Source organism: Tachysurus fulvidraco, chromosome 25, assembly GCF_022655615.1.
Source record: "Tachysurus fulvidraco isolate hzauxx_2018 chromosome 25, HZAU_PFXX_2.0, whole genome shotgun sequence".
Taxonomy (NCBI): Eukaryota; Metazoa; Chordata; class Actinopteri; order Siluriformes; family Bagridae; genus Tachysurus; species Tachysurus fulvidraco.
Window position 1 is genome coordinate 12,806,362 of NC_062542.1, and position 19,765 is coordinate 12,826,126.

At 38.3% G+C, this 19,765-nt stretch overlaps 1 protein-coding gene across 8 annotated transcripts in view; it reads left to right on the plus strand.

The window, feature by feature from the left end:
- The window catches only part of eya1 (EYA transcriptional coactivator and phosphatase 1), a 49,562-nt gene extending 38,883 nt beyond the window's left edge, over positions 1 to 10,679 (plus strand). For all 8 annotated transcript variants that reach the window (XM_027176917.2, XM_027176939.2, XM_027176946.2 and 5 more), the window contains 6 exons: positions 4,800 to 4,858; positions 5,047 to 5,207; positions 5,406 to 5,520; positions 5,709 to 5,830; positions 6,511 to 6,611; positions 9,300 to 10,679. In XM_027176917.2, coding sequence (XP_027032718.1) covers positions 4,800 to 4,858; positions 5,047 to 5,207; positions 5,406 to 5,520; positions 5,709 to 5,830; positions 6,511 to 6,611; positions 9,300 to 9,380 — 639 coding nt within the window. In that variant the 3' untranslated portion in view covers positions 9,381 to 10,679. The remainder of the gene's footprint in view (positions 1 to 4,799; positions 4,859 to 5,046; positions 5,208 to 5,405; positions 5,521 to 5,708; positions 5,831 to 6,510; positions 6,612 to 9,299) is intronic.
- The last annotated feature ends 9,086 nt before the right edge of the window (positions 10,680 to 19,765 follow it).

Genomic DNA, 19,765 nt, shown 5'->3' on the forward strand with positions numbered 1-19,765 from the left:
AAAGCCAGGTTTTTGTAGTTTGAAATAATCATTTTCTTCTTTTTTGACGTACTGCAGCTCTCCACTGAGCCGTCAGTAGCAAAAGTCCTTCCTCTGGCCAACAGGAAGAATCGGCCTGATTGCTTAATGACAGACGACAGAGGAACAAAGGAGCCTCTGATAGCCACTCTGAAAGTAAAAAAAGCTTTTTCAGACGGTGAAATGAAAGAAGAAAAAAAAAACACACTCTGGGTGAGAAACAGTGAGGAGGTGATTTTTTTTATGTGCTTATGTTTTAGTTTTGTTTGAGGTCCTGTGTTTAAAGTGTGCGCTTTTTCATTCTGTCATCTCTGGCTGTTAGGACAAGGCCTTGTCAGACAGATGCTTGAAAATTAACAAGATGAGGGGAAAATGTGATGAATTAAACAGTAAGACAAATTGTTTGCTTAGGAAGTAATTATGTATGGTGCGTAGACGAGGATCTCGGTATAGTCTACAGTAGGAACATGTGGAGTGAGTTAGGGGTGATTGTAGGGTTTGTGAAGATTGCTGCTCAGCGAAGGAAGAGTCGAGGACACAGCAAGAGCAGCGATTCAATTTGCACTTTTATTGCCTTTGCTATCTCACCATCTTGATGAGATTTTTAGATTTTTCTACATACATGCGGTTTACTCTAAAATGTCTTCTCTTTTGGTAGCTAAAGCTATAAAATGAGACACCGGGGCAGCATGGTAGAATCTGTAACTGACACAAAGCTCTTTAGATTTAATTCTGGAGCATAATTAAACCTATATACCTAACACCAACTAACTCCAATTTTTTTCTCAAATAATCACTCTTTACAAACACGGTGAGCAGAGAAGCATCTCAGAATGCACAGTACTTCCATGTTAGCTTTCCTGTCAGCTCGAAGGAGGAAGGACAGGAATGCTAGTATCTCAGCATGCACGGTTCTTTGATGCTAACTTTCCTATCTTACCTCTCTGATTAACAACCAAGCTGCTGCTCATTAGATGTTTTTTGTACCATTCTGTTTAAACACGAATAATAAGCTAATAATCATCTTAATGTCTTAATAACTCTTGATCTGCATCTGCATGGTTTTAGGCACCACAAAGCTGCTACAGCATGATTAGCTGTTTAGAATTAGCTGGTGTACAATATGAAGAAACCAGTGAGGGTATTCATGTTCACAGTGTAGCAAAGTAACTATTTACAGGATTTCCTATTTTCTTACAAGCTTGCTATTTTTACCATATATAATGATATAATTAGAACCATATATAATGAATCATACAGTAATCTCAGCTAAGTGTATATATTTTGTGGGTAATTGAACTTCCTGCTGAACTTGTATTAGAAAAATTAACAACACTCTTTCAGTTTAGCTATATCTTTAAACTACTAAAGTACTACTAAAGTTGTTTGAAAGTAAATAAATTTCTTTTGACTTTATACACATCACTATGCATCTTGTAAATAATAACTGTGTAAACAAATAAACAAGAAACTGTGGTAAATAACAAACAAAACCCAACAAATCACCTCAGTATCTAACTAGCATACAGTTAGCTTCATATATTCCTGGAGTAAGAAATGAATATCTAGTATCTTGTATATATAATTCTGTAACTTTAGACTCACTGACTCTTATTTTTTTAAACAAATTCCAAAATACAGAATGAAATAAAAGAATAACATGCTAGTCTTAGCAGCAACCAGTGCCAATTTAATGGCTATGCTAAACAGCTAGCTATAAATGTGATAGAAGGTTGTTACATTATTGACAGAAATATTTCAAGACAGTTATACAATTGCTTAAAAGACAGGAAGATTATTGATTTATTGATTTATGATTTTTTTCAGTTATAGCCACAGTTTTTTTTCTTGTTTATCACATGACAGTATCACAGGAATGATCCAAGTGTACATCCTCTGACAACTGGCTATGCTCTGAAGTATTATTAAAATGTTAACAAGTGTGTGTGTGTGTGTGTGTGTGTGTGTGTGTGTGTGTGTGTGTGTGTGTGTGTGTGTGTGTGTGTGTGTGTCCAGAATTCCTGTGCCTCTGCTTCAGTACTAAATGTGCACCACGGCCTGTTAAAGCACTTACCGCTCATCCATTCCTGCTCATTTAGGCTTAACAGTGTTTACGAGTGCTTAAGAAGGACCAATAATGAGTCTCGTGAGTTTCTGTAAGACGCTCAGCAGTCAAGTAGTTTATGGGAAATCCTGCTGTGTGTGGTGATTGTCAGAGGTTGCAGCGTTCTTTGCTTTTTTATTTTCCTCCCCTTCTTTTTTCTTTTCGTGGAGGTCTGGCAGTCAGCAATGCAACATTTAATTGTGGTAAAGGCAAAATAAATAAACTCAGGCTGTGTAAGCCTGAAGTGACATCGGCTGATTGATGAAATGTATTTTATTGAAACTCGTTCAGATTGCTCAGTGGAAGTGAATGTTACCAAAATAAGATTGTGTTTGAGCTAGCTGGCATTTCGGATATCGGCTAGTCGACTTTGTATTAACACAATTGCTAGTTTTATCATGAGATGAATCCTGATTTCAATCCACCATCATGCTACTTGGATATTCTAGCACTTTTTGCTACATGTAACCAAGGACTAGACTTTTTTTTTCTTTTTATCCTTGTAATGATTTTAGCCTGTCCAACACTGCTGTTTCTCACAGTGACAAATTGGTACTTTGTGAGTATTAAGGATCCCTTTCTAAAACAGATTACACAAAGAGCTTGAGCAGCTCTCCTAGGCAGTCCATCTTCTGCACCCATAATGCATTAAAATCTCCATGTGAGGTCACCCCTCCCTCTGTCACTACCTCGCTCCCTCCATCTACCGTGCCTCCTCCCCTTATCTGAGTCCACGGAACCCTAGAGAGGAGCAGAAGGCCACTGGGTCAAAGTCTTTTCCTCTTTGGATCTGGAGCCTCGCCGGGAGAGAAGGGCTGCATTAGAGCAAAGGTTCTCGGGGTCAAGATTTTAATTCTGTTAAAGAACAGCTGGTTCGAGTTTCTCCACACATCGCCCCCCCACAAATCCAGGGAGATGAAAAATTTGTTCAGAGGGGAACCAGTAAAATAAAAAAGGTTTACGGTCTAAAGCCCCTTTTACCCTTAGACTGCTCTAGCATTAGTCAGGAATGCAATAACGTCAGCATTTGGCCAGGTTTGGATCGAGTTAAAACAAGGAAGTCCTTTTGTTCATGTGTTCTTTGGTGTCTTAACAGATGCAACTTAATTGAACATCTGAAAGGAATGTTTTCGAAAAAAGAGATTTACAAATCTTCAACCAAACAGCAAAAAACTATTCTTCACATTCAGCTGATCACTCAAAGAGGTCATTATCGAACATTGAAAAAGAATTTAAAAGTTAGCCTGGCCTCAATTTAGCTCTTGGATTTATTTTAGCGTCTCTGTTTTCATCCTCTAATGCATCTGAATGTTGCAATCCGGTCTTTCCAACCCATCTAAAATATGTTGGATGCTAACGTCCAGGCATAACTCCCAAACATTCACGACTCTTCCAAGTGGTAGAGTCGAGGAGTTGGTGGTGGTGGTGGAGGTGGTGGGGTTGTGCAAGGGGTTTGGGGACGCCTATAAATGGAAAACTAATAACAGATTTTCAGTCTGCACTCTGCAGAAACACGCCTTGGGCCATGCTGGTGTGTGGCTCGGCAGCAATCAGAGGTCATAATTTCATTGGCGGTTAGCATCAGGTTCAATTTTTCTAGTATGTTACATTTAACAGAAAGTCTGGTTTGCGTTAGTGTCATTTTGGAGCTGAGGAACTTGCCGGCCTCTCCAAGAAAACGAAAGGAGCATGGATGCGCTCGTTATCCTGCAAGATACCGCTTCATTTAGGCATTGGCCTGCAACGAAGTAAGCGTTTTTGCTGCGGATAAAAAAGAGCTGAAAAATACAGACATGTTAAATGTTTATTACTAAAATAAAAAGGATGCAGCTTGGTTTTATAACTTAATATTTTGAATATTTTCAGTTTAATTTGCTTATTTAAAGTCAATGCCCATGTCACAGACCACTATTTTCCCTATTTAGTCTGTTGCTAATCCTCTAGTTAGCTTAGATCATGTTGCTGAATTAGTGATTTTTTTAAAGGCATGACTGTTTTTCAAAGGAGGCCATGCATATTAAAAAATGTTTTCAAAAATCCACAAAGCTTTTTTTATTATTAAATAGATTGAATAAATTGATTAATTTCTAATGAAGTCTCAACACAGTTTTTTTTTTGTATAATTTGATAAATTATGCAGGATCCTTTTTTATCAGAAATGAAAAGATACCCCATTGTATCATTAAAGTTAAGTAAGAACCTCAAAATCCTGAGTAACTTATATATGACTGCTTTTTAAAGCTTGTTAACTCAGCCAGCCAAGAAGAATTCTACAAACAGATATATGGCAAACAAACAAATCTCTAAGTGTTTTTGAAGCATCAGCGATCTCATCCCAGCTGATGTTTATCTAGCAATAGATGAAAAAGCATTAAGCTCTTCCCTCTAGTACTAGTGCCCAAGTGGCTACACCCTCGGTCCCCTGTTGATTGTGTTTATTTTTATTAAGATCGACCAGGTGGGGGCCTGTTCGAGCCTGGAAGTGGTTTCAGGCCATGATTTCTGCTTTCCGCCCTGAGCTCTAGGTTTCAAAAATGGGAATTCCACAGTTGTTGACATTACTCACTTCACATGGATCCGAGCTGCCAAATCGCACCCAGTTTCACACGTGTAAGCCATTAATCAAATCGGCCTACTTTAATTCAGATTGTCCTCTGTTTTTTTTTTTCATCTACAGGAGTGTGATCAAGTCCACATTGACGACGTTTCCTCTGACGACAACGGACAGGATTTGAGGTAAAGCTAGCATGGTGTTCAAATACGACATTTATATAGCTTGTCCTTGAAAATCTTTTTCATACACATCCAATTCTTTAGTACTTGACATTTCATACACCAAGACTCATCAATTACATTTGGTGCAAGTTGGAAAGTTACCACTACAGTCTGAATCTAATCTCTCCTTCTCGTTCGCCGTATTTTAGCACATATAACTTCAGCACGGACGGCTTCCATGCCGCCGCCACCAGTGCCAACCTGTGTTTGGCGACCGGTGTGAGAGGAGGAGTGGACTGGATGAGAAAGCTGGCCTTCCGCTACAGACGAGTAAAAGAAATTTACACCACCTACAAAAACAACGTCGGAGGTAATTCCGCAATAAAAAACGCTCAGGGCAAATTGCTGGGTTGGAAGGAGGGAAAAGGGGAATGGAAATGTGTGTCAACAAAAACACTCTGAGGTTTTTCCACCAAGCCTACAACTTGGGTTGGGGCTAAATTTTGAAATTTCTGGAGTTGTTTGCAAAAACGAGCCAACTCAAACAAGTCTCTTTGTTGGTTTTCAGGACTGTTGGGTCCAGCCAAAAGGGAGGCCTGGCTGCAACTGAGAGCAGAAATTGAAGCTTTGACAGATTCCTGGTTAACACTGGCACTGAAAGCACTAACATTAATCCACTCAAGGTAAGGAAAATTATTTAGAGAGCAGATCCATGAATCTAAAAATTACAGAATAGTCCTGGAGTCTATATTGTATGTTCCAAAACTTGGGAATTTGGCACACATTTTAAAGAGTCAATCATGGTGACGAGATTAACAAGTCGTTTCAAACGAAATCCAAAATAGAATCTGTTCTTTTTCTGCAATTCCAGGTCAAATTGTGTGAACATCTTAGTGACCACGACACAGCTCATCCCTGCCCTCGCGAAAGTGCTGCTCTACGGACTGGGAATAGTTTTTCCAATCGAGAATATTTATAGCGCTACAAAAATAGGTGAGTGATAGCTCCTCTATCTGCGGCTTCCTGTGGGCAGAACAATCAGGATATTATGTTGTTATGTGTAGACATCAGGAGACGCATTGCGCATGATTGGTTTAGGCTGCAGAAGGGGGCGGACACACAAGAGGTTTGATGTTGGTTTCTAAGGAAAAGGCCTAATCAGGCTAGGATCATTTTCTTGGAGCTGGTCCTGAGCTGGGCCTCTCTTTTTTTTTTTTTTTTTTTTTTCAGGCCTGCATATGAAACCACTTCGGCAAATTTATGTCATTCCACACGAACATTTTTGCCCCTCGCCCCCTCCACTCCTGCCTCCGCTTCTTCAAATGCAAAATAAACTCTAAGCATGGAGTCCATGGCTTTTTCAGGCCATCACTGCACACACAGAGACGGTTCTGGTTGCGGGCTGCATGCCTCCCTAAAACTCTGGCATTAGCATGTGAGGCTGATTTAGCTCGTTAAACTCCATTTGTCCCAGGTTTAGGGAGGAGAAAGACACACTTAATGCTTTTCAGGCCGCTTTTATCTGGGCATTGATCTTATCGAATCCCCCAAGCTACGGCTAAGTGTTTACACTGGGTAATTTTGTGTAACTTATTGCGTATTTAGAGAGCTCTCACAAAAGGCTGGCTCTTGGACGCGTTTGGAAGCACTAAACCTGTTTCTGTTCTCCGCAGGCAAAGAGAGCTGCTTCGAGCGAGTAATTCAGAGATTCGGGAGGAAAGTTGTTTACGTGGTGGTGGGAGACGGAGTAGAAGAGGAGCAGAGCTCCAAAAAGGTAAATGAGAAACCCTTCCCTCGACCCTGCCTGACTCATCTCATCTCATCCCACTCCCCTGCACAACCCCCACCCCCCCTTCACTTTTGTCCATTTATTCCCAAAAAGCCCATTGGCGCAATGAGAAAATAGCTTCCACAATTGAATCAGCACTGACAGCTCAAGTGTAAAAAGGGGGCGAGATGGCATAATTATACATTGCTGAGCTGAGCCGAAGCAGCATGAATGCATGTAACGCTAGACAAGTCCTTTCAGGCATGATCGAGAGAGCTGCGCATAAACAGAGCACGCGTTTAAGAAGCTTACATCTTTGTTTGATGAAATGTGGGATGTTTTTCTTCTGTGGGTTGAAGATGAGGGAACGGCTTGGCTGCCAAAGCCTTTTGATGTGTTGTACGACACGGCGCAGTAGCAGCCGGGTCTTGTAGTTGCTCTCATCTGCGCTGTTCAAAGGAGGATTTGAAGGATTTATGTTACCTGCTGACTGTCTAAAAGCCCTTTGTGTGCTGAGTTTCTGCCAACTTTTTCCATGTAAACTTAATGTTCTAACCATCGACCGCAAAAGATGAAGATATTCATTAGCTAATTTATTACCTGAGGGAACAAACACATTTCCCTGACAGATACGAAACAGATCCAGGACGTGACACACTTCTGTATTATATCCTGCAAAGTATTTTGTTGCACGTTGTCAATTCGAGATGCGAGGAACGTGGATGTTGACACGGCATCTCTCATAAGAGTTTAATGACCAACCTGTACACCTGTGGTTAAACACTGCCAATGATTCGCTCTTCATTTGCCATTGTTTTAGATAACAGACAGTTTTCACCTTATTTCTCTCCTCTTTTATCCCTTAAAGAATCCACAAAAACAATCCCCCATCTGGTTAATATTCCAATGAGGTGAAGAACAGATAACATCTATAGCTTTTAAAACTTAAAAGCAGAAGACAATTTACAAAACAAAAAAGGGAAAGAAAAAAAAAGGAAAGAAAAAGAGTCTTTTAAGGGTCAGTGCAAGCTCTTCTAAGCGGAACATATGCCTGAGAGAAGCTGTAGCGTTGATAAGAGGCAGTAATGGAAGCACAGAAGACTCCTGACAAGCTTCTTTCATTCTCGCAGACTCATATTTCTCCCAGAGTCTCTCAGAGAACAAAGCCTCATTCGCAATGTTGTGTTCAAGGAAGTTTGGGCCTTACAGTGCATTCATACTTATTTTCCCAGTGGAGCTTTAAAAAAAAAAAAAGAAAGAAAGAAAGAAAAAAAAAGAGAGAGAGAGAGAGAGAGAGAGAGAGAGAGAGAGAGAGAGAGAGCACCAAATGTCTTTTTGTAACTTTACTAATAAGGATTTAAAGTTTTTGAAAAGGAATGCACATAAGTGTACGAGCAGAAAAAATAAATGTATTTATTTATATATTTATTACATTTTTTGTGGCACCATACCTTCTCAAATTCAAACGTCACGTCTGTCTGTTTGAATGAAGCTCAACATTTGAAATACTTGTAAAATTGATAGTTTTTTCAATCTGTAAACTTTTACATTTTAAATCACAAAATGTACATTACATCACAACAATGTCTTCCCGTAGCTCCTACTGAGAAAAAACAAAATGCTAGTTGTTGAAAAAATAGTGCCAGCATTTGGTGTTTGCTAAGTAGTCCTAGCTTTCTAATGAACTATTATTTATTAATTTGACCCATTTAATGGAAGTAAATATGGCAAGTAATTAAATGACAACACTTTTGTGTGGTGAAAAAAATAGTTAGAATATTGTTTGAAATAAAAGAGTTTAACATGCAGCAGTAAGATATATGAGTATTCCTTTCAAATAGAAGCCTTTATTTTACCACATATACATTACAGCACAGTGAAATTCTTTCGTCACATATTCCAACTTTCGAGGTTGGGGTCAGAGCACAGGGTCAGCCACGATACAGCACCCTGGAACAAATAGCATTAAGGGCCTTGCTCAAGGGCCCAACAGTGGCAGATTTGCAGTGCTGGGGCTTGAACCTTGATCCTCCAATCCACTTAACCACTTGAGCCACCAATACTCCACACGCATGTAAATTTGATACATTACTACATTTACTAAATATTCACATGCACATATTTAAACACAGAATTTCTTATACTTGTGTAAAGTTGTGTGCAAAACCAACTATAGTTTTTAAATTTCTGTGACTCAATCATACAAGGTAGAACAGGGGTGTCAGTGTCAGTTATAAAACACCAGAGTTGTGGGGTTGATTCTCAGCTCAGGTGTGAGTTTGGTGTTTGATTTTATTCAGGACTTCATGTTGCATGCAAGAAAATCATGTTGCATGTAAGAAAATTTATGTTAATGTTCCCCCAATTCAATCACCTAGAACCGACGTACAATGTGATTTCAATCAATTCAACCAGCTTTATATCAACGGTGAAATCCCAGTCTCTAAGTTGTTACTATGGTAACAGTTTCTAACAAGTACATTATTGATTATTGTCAAAACTGATGTTGTAGGAACTGAACCAATCAGAGTTGGATGAAATCTCAGCACTGGATGATATTTAACAGAATGTAAAATGTACTCATTAGCTCTCTCTCTCTCTCTCTCTCTCTCTCTCTCTCTCGCTCTCTCTCTCTCTCTCGCTCTCTCTCGCTCTCTCGCTCTCTCTCTCTCGCTCTCTCTCTCGCTCCTCCAGCACAACATGCCCTACTGGAGGATCTCCAGTCATTCGGACCTCATGGCTCTTCATCATGCGCTGGATTTGGAGTATTTGTAGCACTGTGACATCCTCGACTCTCCATTTCTACTCAGCACGGACCGACAACAGAACGTTAACACACTTAAGGGTGGGAAACACATGTTAACACACAGGTTAAAGCGCAAATGTGCCCCGCGCCTCGTCTTAACCCTAAACCTCGGGCCTCGGTGGAGCGGTCGAACGGAGGACTGCGAGTTTTTTCAGCTCAGCAGCTGCAGGTTACTGTGAATTGACTTGGCTTGTTTCTGAAAAAGCCGGCCGAATGTGTTATGGATTTTTTTTTCCTACAAAAAAACTGCAAGGGTTCAGACCTGTGAGGAAACCAGAGCTATCGACGTCGCTTTTGGCTCTTAGCAAGACTCCGATCCCACTGAGATTCAGCGTGATTTCCCTTCTACTCATTTCTCGGGTTCGCTCGAAACCACTGCGCCGGATGTCCTACACTAATTTATAATCAGAGACTTTGTTTAGCGCTGCCGCTGCTGCCCTGCGAGACACTTGTTGCCTTTCTGTTTTAGTGTCGCCAATTCTCACCATGCAAAAGACTCCAAGAAGACGTTTATGGAGGAAGAATCAAGCGGATTTTCTAATAATTTAAGGAAAAGAAAAAAAAACTTTATCTGAATTTGCTCAGACAATCAAACGTGTACAGAATACGGTGGTTTTTGTGTGTGTGTATATTTTTAATCACTGGACTATTCCTTCCTGTTTTGCTTTCATTCATGCTATTCAGTGCTTTTTTCATGGAAGTACACTAAGGCAGGAGTGCACAAAAAAAAAAAAAAAAAAAAACGTGTGCAGGGGCCTACAAGTGTTGCTTAATGGTTTAAAGTGTACATTTGATCGACTTCTTGAGAGTTTTCATCATGACCAAAAACATGGATGTCAAGTGTCAATGATTTCGTATTTTGTTTACGGATTTATTGATGATCTTATTTCACTTTTCCTCCCTCGCTAGTCAAAGCTTCTGTATTAATTTACAGAACCTCTGTAGCATTTTGTTAAAAAAATGTATTTATGGGATTAAACAAAGTAATAATCAAAACGAATGTCAAGTTTAAGAGTCGAGCGCCTGTACGCTCACCACTGACTCCTTTCTGTTTAAAGTTTAAAAAGCAGATAGACCTCAAACTCAACAATGTTTCAAGGTTTTGTTATCTTTTGTACTGGCACTAAAAGCAGAAACTCTTGTACATTATGTGTAATTTTTGTATGAAGTAGTCTTTTTAATTTTTTTCGTTTTTTTTTGGTAATGTCGCTGTAGAAAATCTTTATAGTGCTAAGATAAATAAGACTGTGGACTTGGGAAACTTTAAAGCTCTAAGGACTGTATGAAAGCCACTACACACACACACACACAAAGACACACACACACACAAAGATGCAAATGGGGGTCAAGAACACACATGCGCTACCGACTGTGAATTTCCTTAGCAGGAATTGAATCTGTGTGAGTTTCTGACCGGGTTTCTTCTCCATCGTCAGTGTTGCTTCATTCCTGCAGGTGAAGTGTTCTACTGCCCTTATTACCCCATTCCTACCCCTCTAACCATGCTCTTAATCTAATATATGCTTCTTTTCCCATAATACCCAAATTCATCGCTTATATAAAATCGGCCCGTTTATTCTACCCCATAACTCCACCCTGACTTTAACACCATCAACACTGACTTAACCCAGCCCCCTTCATTTCCTGCCCCATCTCCTACATCAAATCTGCCCATTCACTATGCTCCTTCCTTCCTCCCTTCCCCCAGGGTAACACATATTGCTGCTAGTTCATGGTCATGTTAGATGGGAGATGTTTTATACAGTAAGCTTTTTTTAAAAATAATAAATATTGCAGTCATAATGCAAACTGGAAAAACATTGACGTGGGCCTCGTCGTGAACACACAAACATTTGTTGTGTCTGAAAAAAAGAGATATGTACAGAAGTTTTTTTTTGACATTATTATTTGATTGTGTTTAAATTAATAAAAACATTGATTTGTGAACTGGTACACACACACCGTTCTGTGTGAGCATTTATTTCCTGTGTGAGGGATCGATTCTGTTCTGGTGTACAGAGATAACGCTTTATATATTGGACGGTTGATTACAACATGATTGGCTTATCTGTTAGAATGTCTGAGTCCTGACTCCACCTCTGTGTGTGTGTGTGTGTGTGTGTGTGTGTGTGTGTGTGTGTGTGTGTGTGTGTGTGTGTGTGTGTGTGTGTGTGTGTTTCCATGCTTTCCTCTGAGTTCTCCAGTTTCCTCCTCTAGTCCAAAGGCATGCATTGTAGGAGGATTGAAATCTCTAAATTTTCCTGCGTGATTGTGTCCATTGACATCTTAGCACCCTGTCCCTAATGTCCCCCACCTTGTTCCCTGAGTCCCCTGATGGGTCTTTTTTCCCCTAAAGCACATTTTACATTTTTCTTTAAGTATCTTTTAATACATTTAATTTATGAATAAAACATTTGGGTTTGCATTCATAGGCAAATAAACCAGGGTGAATCTAATGAAATGTGTGATGTAAATAATTAAAATAATTATAATAATTTAGAGGAATCCTGAATAGAGATTAAGTTTAAATAGAGATAATGTTTAAAAAAATAATCTCTGGCACATTTTCAGAAAAAACAGTGTAAAATAAATAACACGTCAAATTCAAAGAAAAATTTCATTGCTGTTATCACTTATGCTAGAGCAGATATAAACAGCTGTTCCCACGCCAGCCTGTCTGTCTGTCTTTCTTTCTTTCTTTCTTTCTTTCTTTCTTTCTTTCTTTCTTTCTTTCTTTCTTTCAAATTTGAAGTTAAGACAAAACCGAACTCATGTTAGAGGTTTAATCTTGCTTCGAGTCACTTCCAACACTGGAAATTCTTTCCAAATATTCTTACAGAAAGGATTTTTTTTTATCGGTTTTAAAATGTATGTGCTGTTGTTTACCTTACACCTTTGTGTAAGCTGCTCCTCTAGGAACAATACTAAACTATTAGAATGAGTTCATTAATATAATCACATAAAATATTATAATATATAATATAATATAATATAATATAATATAATATAATATAATATAATATAATATAATATAATATAATGTAATATAATATAATCACTGAAACACACTGATAAAATTTATGAGAGAAGCTCCAGCTCCAGCTGATGATGGTCTAAAGCTTGTTATAACAGCTGAACAATCAGCATTGTCACTCAGGCTGCTTTCACGCCTTTCCTCTTTTTAAAAGTGCTGCTGTGGGTTAAGATTTGGTCAGAAAAAGAACTTTTCAGAAATGCACAGAGAGGCCAAGTGCCAATCAGGTCACAAGCTGGGCGGCAAGCGAGAAAAACCAACACGGAGAACGGAGTGGCAGTGAAAAATTAGTCTTGCTAGTGAGCCAATATGTGGAGATTTATGGCATGTTGAAAAATAGTTCTTTGCCAGAGTAAGAAAAAAACAACTTTTTTTTTTTTTTGGAGCAAACACTGCTACAGTCAAAGTGCACAAGCAGCTTCACTATCGCTCGTTTTATTTTTGTTCTTAAATTTTCATTTTAAGCACAAAACACCACCAGTGATTTATTTATTTATTTATTTTTATAGTGAATCAAAAAGAAAATGTTCAGCATGAATTAAACGTAAGACTAAAACACTACACTTTTTTGCAACATTTGGCTGATTCCCTTAATAAGAGCAGCTTACATTTTATCTGATTTTATAAAACTGAGCTAATGAAGGTTAAGGGCCTTGCTCAGAGGAAGCTTGTTGAACCTGGGATTCAAACTCCCAACCTTCAAATTGGTAGCCCAACACCGTAACCACTAGGCTACCACATCCATGTTTAGTTTTATTTTTTTTTTACTTTAAACCAAATGTATATTACTTCTATTACAACTTTAATAACTCATCCTTCACACATATAATATCTTTTGTATGCTTTTCTGACCTCATGGTCTCTGGAAAGATCTCAAAGTCATTTGCTTGTAGTCAGTTTGTTCATCTACATTGCCAGTTATTGTTTTTATATTGTCCATAATAGTACAAGGTCGGGCCCCGGATAAGCGGTAGAAGATGGTTGGATGGATAGTACAAAGGTTCTTTATTACATTAAATAATAAAATGCTTCCGAATTTCTCTTTCTTTATTTGTTTTTAATTTCTTTCTATATTTTTTTTTATTCTGTCACCTAACGTAGGCCAATGTGGATGTAGGTGTAGATTATTTATTTTATTGCAATTTTTATGTGCCAACAAATGACCAAAAATAAACCATAATCATAAGACAAAGACTATGAGCAAGACTGTAATACACAAGAACATTATAACAACAAATCTAAATTGGTGCAAATGGAGTGATTAGTTATTGTGATATTTTAGGGCTGATAAGCAATGACAAAAATTCAATGTCCTTTATCTACAGCAAATAAATAATAGTTTAATAATAGTTTTTTAGTTTCCCCTAATAATTTTATATACAACTAAAGAAGCAAACCTTCGACACCAATGTTTTGTCTGACTGATTGCTTTAGAAGTGAAGAAAAAAAAAAGAATAATTTTTGGCTGAGCTGTTAAAATCTGTTAAAATAAACACCTCAAAAGCACTATATACAATAAAAAGAAAGAAATATACGTACTACATGAACCTACGCACAGTTCCAGATTAGCCCCTTCTATTAGTTTAAGTTTATGTGAATGATGAAAAATTGTTTCATAAATTGTCACATTAAATTTGATCTGTTTTGATGTCGAAAACGGCGCCTCCCATTAGCAGCGCTCTCTTTTTCCGGACGCCGGTTTGGAAATTTTTTGTTATTTTTAGGGAGGTTTGAAAGCCAACTATGCTGCTAATTGAAATTTCTCTTTACGCTGTGGCCAAGTTTTTCAGTACAGACCCCTGAGCTTTTTGTGTATTTCTAAAAATGCTAAAACCCCACTTTGCCCGCGTTCGTTTAAATAACACACGAGAATTATTTATGAGCCTGATTGTATTTATTTTATGAGGCGGTCATGGAGTAGACTGGCTAAGGAAGAAAGGGTTTTTTCTGTAGCAGTGGAATTTTGTTTTGACCTTTTCATTCTTTAATAACATCAATTATATTTTCAGATTTAGTCTGCCCGGAGAAGCCGCTCAGACTGTTATGGTTGGAATAGAACAGAAGAAAGACCTTACGATGTACTTTCCCACTTCCGAATAGCTGAAAGACAAACGTTTTTAACACATCCTCTTACACTTTCCATTGCTAGACTGTTACCTCAGTGAAGCTGATTGGATGAATGTTATATGGTGCCATTATTGTAGGGTTCGAGAGTGGACATCGGTGTAGGTAACGCGATGACAACGTCTGTAATCGCTACCTAAAGACAAAACAAACGTACAAGGTTAGAAATTTGTTCACTGGGTATGAAAGTCATGTATGTCCATTAACTTTCTGCTGGCTGACTGGAGCTCCATCGTACTGGTACACAGTGTTTTACCTCCAGTACTGCAGGTGGCGCTATTAAAATGTCACGAGTTGCCATAATTAGCAGAAGAAGATTGCTGCTCGTAAAAGTCTCGTAAAAGAATTGGGCTTGTAACGAATGATTTCAGTTTTAATTAAGTAGCATGTACGTCGTATAAAGTGGCAAACAATGCGTCCAAATACAAATTGTTTGCTTTACAATAATTTTTGAATGAAATACAGTCAAACAACATCAGTGTATAGATAACATTTAGGGCTAATACACCTGTTATATGCCTAACATGATCTCAAGCTACTTGATTTCATATGTGCTACTTCAGATAATAACATAATTTTCCGCACCATGGTCCTCCTTAATTATCCTTTTTAATTACCTGAGCACATTTTAAATGAGTCTTGAAATAATTCTTAAATATAGGAGTTGAACAGAATCTGTGTGATTATCAAAATTATTCATATTAAATGTAGTGGTTTAGGGAATAGCTAACGGTAGCTAGTGAAAAGAATACAGTAATTTGGTTTGGTAAAACCAATGTTACTGCATTGTTGTAGTACAGCTTGAGCTTTGAATGAAGACAGCACTCTGTGGGTCTTAAATGTTTTCGACTGTTATCTACAGTATGTGGTGCCTGTGGGTTGTAAGTTTCTTTTTTTAGTGACATTTCAGTCTTTCTGTATGTAATGGCTAATAAAAGAAAAAAGTTCTGTTCGCTGAGATGTTATTAAGTACGATGGTGGTCAGTTACTCATCTTTATTACCTATATATCAGATCCTCTTTTAGCAGTACTCACTGCATCCTAGTCTTTTGTTTACTGACATCTTCATACAACGAGGTGTGATTATTAATTTAATTCAATTCAATTCCATTTAATTTAATTTATTTGTATAGAGATTTTCACAATTGTCATAGCCTCAAAGCAGATTTACATAAGTATGGACAATGTTAAAAAATGTTAAAGTTTACTATATATCTCTAGCTATTTTCCCTAAAGAGCAACCTGGAGGTGACGGTGGTTATAATATAATTATCATAATAGCATTATAATATAATTATTAGTGTCCTCAGTGCTTGGATTTCATCCTCACATGTATTCCTGTGACTCATGTTCTCCCACTCTTCAGCTGTCCAAGTTTTTTGACCTTTGCTGCTCTGTTTGGACTGTGATTATGGATTTGCCCGTATTAACCCTGTCTGTCTGTGGGTTTGATCAACATGCCATACGCTCAGTCTCTGTCTGTGGCCCATGAAAGAGAATTGCAAAATAAAACAGAACCGGCTCGATGATTTACTGTTCGGGTCCAGACAGCGATTTCATGCGGATTTGTGTGGCAGTGAAGATTATATTACACACATATCGCAAAGTCCATGACCTGCCTGAGTTACTTTACATGAACAGTGGCTATTAATAGGAGTTTTCCTTCCTGAATGCTCTAAACTAATAACACTACCTTCTCTATGGGAAGTAAATGGCAATAGCATTATTCAGGTAGAATAAGATTTCTGGATAAATGTCAGGTAAGTGATGTTGTAGTCACCAACTCATGGTGTATGTTTGGTTTTGAAGCTATTTAAAAATATGTCTCAAATAAATAAAAAATATATAAACAAACAAACAAACAAACAAACAAACAAACAAACTCAAATATGGCAGATTATATTTACACTTCCATTCATCTTTGAGTGAATATTTTTTTAATAATAATAATAATAATAATAATATTAATAATAATAATAATTATTATAATTATTATTATTATTTATTTGTTTGTTTGTTTGTTTGTTTGTTTCGTGCCATGTTTCACTTCACTTTAAGTCTTTTCCCCAGAGAACTGTTTGGTTGTGTCCATGTACAGCAGTGAATGTCTCTCACATCCCACTCTACAGTGGTCATTAATATGAAGCTCATATAAAAGTAGACACTGCACAAATTTTCTGCTCTCTGAGAAGCCTCAAGTGTCTCTTAATCATTACCATGTAAGATTAGAAGGTGTTATCTTCAACCACTAAACTTCTGTGAAGTAAAAACATCTCACACTGAAAGACCAGAGTGTCCTGACACATTTTATATCAGACTTGCACTGATAAAATCATTCATTTGTTTATAATGATAGAAAATGTCTGATAAGTCGATTTCCGTTCCACCAGCGTACAGGTTTAATCGTTTAAGCAGAACAGAACAGAAGGCTTAATGGACGCTGTTATGTCAAGATCATGAGAATTTAACACTCACACCGGTCGAGGGACTGAAGGAGACGCCTGCAGATTAACTTCTCTATTTACAGCCTGTGATGATTCTGACTCTGGTCCATTAATATATCGTATTATACCACATACATCTTCAGGACTACATGGAGTTTATGATGTGGATTTATGACGTCTGTGTTAAACCTGTTAAAGGCGTGAAACCGTGGAATGGTTATCTGGCAAATGTATTGAACTGGAACTGGTCTGGGCTGAAGGTGTGATGATCTAGCTCTGTCTTCTTCATACACAGCTGTAAGATTTTTAAGATTTTCATATTAGACAGCTGGGAAGCTGATAGAGACAATTCACAGAGATGTGAAGCGAGGATGCAATAGAAACATTCCTAAATTAGAGGGAACTTACAGAATAAAGACAGTGAGGTGCTATGTTTTTCTCAGACAATGCAAATTTCAATGTGTTTCAATGATGGAATGTTAATAAGGGTTTCATTGTCTGCCCCAGGGTCCATTGGGATTCTTCCAGGGTATCTTTTTTTTTTTTTTTTTTTTTTTTTTTGCCATGCAACATTTTTGGTGCTTTTTTGCCAGAAAACTTTGTGAATTGGTCACATAGCAAGTACAGGATTCTTTTAAGTTCCTAGTAATAAAGACACAAACGCAGTTACTTTCTATATCTAAAATCCTTAAATTCTTGGAGGAACTACGTATGAGTGAATGTGACTTTGTTCATACCTTGTAATTACATGTGGCCTGGGTGATCAGATATCAAGACGCAGAGATTTCACATATGACATTATGACCGCTTCTGCATGAATTTCATGTGCATGCATGATATCATGCACTGTTTAAGTGTTGACCATTACGTATTAGCCTAGCGGCAAGGTGTGTTAATGATTCGCACAATTTTCCAAAAAAATCACTTGCTTTGTTGTTGTCCAGGACGCATCGAGACACATTTGTCCTTTCACACCTTCACTCAGAGCTGAGCGCTTGTTACCTGATCACAAAGGACGCGTGTTTATGCCAAGTAGTGAACCGAGATGAATGGGATCGCTCTGTGTGTGTGTGTGTGTGTGTGTGTGTGTGTGTGTGTGTGTGTGTGTGTGTGTGTGTGTGTGTGTGTGTGTGTGTGTGTGTGTGATATGCCCTTCGAAGTACTGGCATCCCATCTTGTGTATTCCTGTATTTCCACTTGAAGGTTACTCAAACAACTACTTAGTTAGCTAGCCAATTTCTCTAAAACATTTAGCTTCTTACAGTAGCTTCATTGTTGAAACTTTATTTGAGGTTGTTTAATCTACTCTCTATTAGATTACAAAAGACTATGAGATTATTGTTATTTCTTTAACTATCTTTTAGCTATCCCCTTTTTTCCCTAGAGTGCCACATAATGACATCTCTGACAAGCATATTAGCATTGAGTAGCGTTTTGAGTAGCCTTGTAGTCCATTTGTGAATTTGAATGTTCTTAATGAGCTTCTTTTAAACAATGTTCTAAAAGTTTTCCTCACTGAATCACTAAACGTTTATTTGTTTCGGCTCAATTCGAAGGCATTTCACCTCGACTATGTGAACGGGGAGCAATGCACTAAAATCTGTGTTGGCCGTTTATCAAATCGGTAATTTATCACATTATCACACTTCTAGGTTTGAACGGCTTTACAATCCTGAGAGGAAACCCAGTATACAGAGCCCAAGTGACCCTCTTTTTTGGGGACGTTATTTCCAAACCCTTCTGCTGTGTAAATACAAAATGAGAATTTTACAACAGGAGCTCGAGAGCCGACGTCGTTATGATGGCAGTTATTACTCAAAAGTCAGAGAGGGCCAACTGGATCGCCTTTCCATGTTTTTTTTTCTGTTCCCGCAAAACCTCCACCTGCATCTGTGGTCAAACGACGCACTCGACAAGAGTCCTGAGCAGTGAGTGGCAGTGAGTTATATGTTATATAGTCGTCCAGGGCTCGTTTTTTGGCAGCTCTGAGCTTATGAGACGTGATTTTCTGCTCCTCGTGGGACTTAATTTGAGTTCGGACCTCCCTGCCTGGTGTTAATTGGTCTGAATTTCTCCCGTTATGACTCGTTAAGGCTTTGTTCAGCTGGCCCCGGTTCCTGCTTCTCCACCAGTTTAATAAACTTGACGTCGTCCGGTTAATAAAACAGCGCTCGAGTCCACCTCGGCTTGTTTCTACTCAATAAGTCAAGACTTTTTCTTTTCTTTCTCACTTCTGCTTCGTTTTTCTCACCCTTCTTAACTGGACATTTTCCCTCTCCTTATTCTTTTCCATAACCTTTTTCTTTTATTCCACTGACTGTTTCACTTTGAGTTTTGTTATACATCAAGACTAGCATTATGAGAGCTGGCCAGATCATGTCGTCCGATACGTTTGGGAAGGATGTAGTCATACCGGACAGCCAGTTGATAGACTCCCCTTACTCACTCTAAAGTAGTGCACACTTCAATAGGATGATGTGTTTCCCATGCCCTTGCAGAAGGAGCGGGTGAAGCACACCTGTCCCACTTCGCCGAGTTATTATCTCCAAAATCAGCCATGCTGTCAGTGTCCATAGACTCGTGAGTTTATTTTCATAAGAATTCTCTCTCTGTGTCTGTCTCTCTGTCTGCCTCTCTTTTGGTGGAATGTTAATGTCCCGTTCCAGTTGGATGGAAGTGGAAATGGTCTTCCAAAAAAAAAAAAAAAAAAAAGTATTTGAGCTCTCCCACCCCCACCTACCCCCTTCCCCCA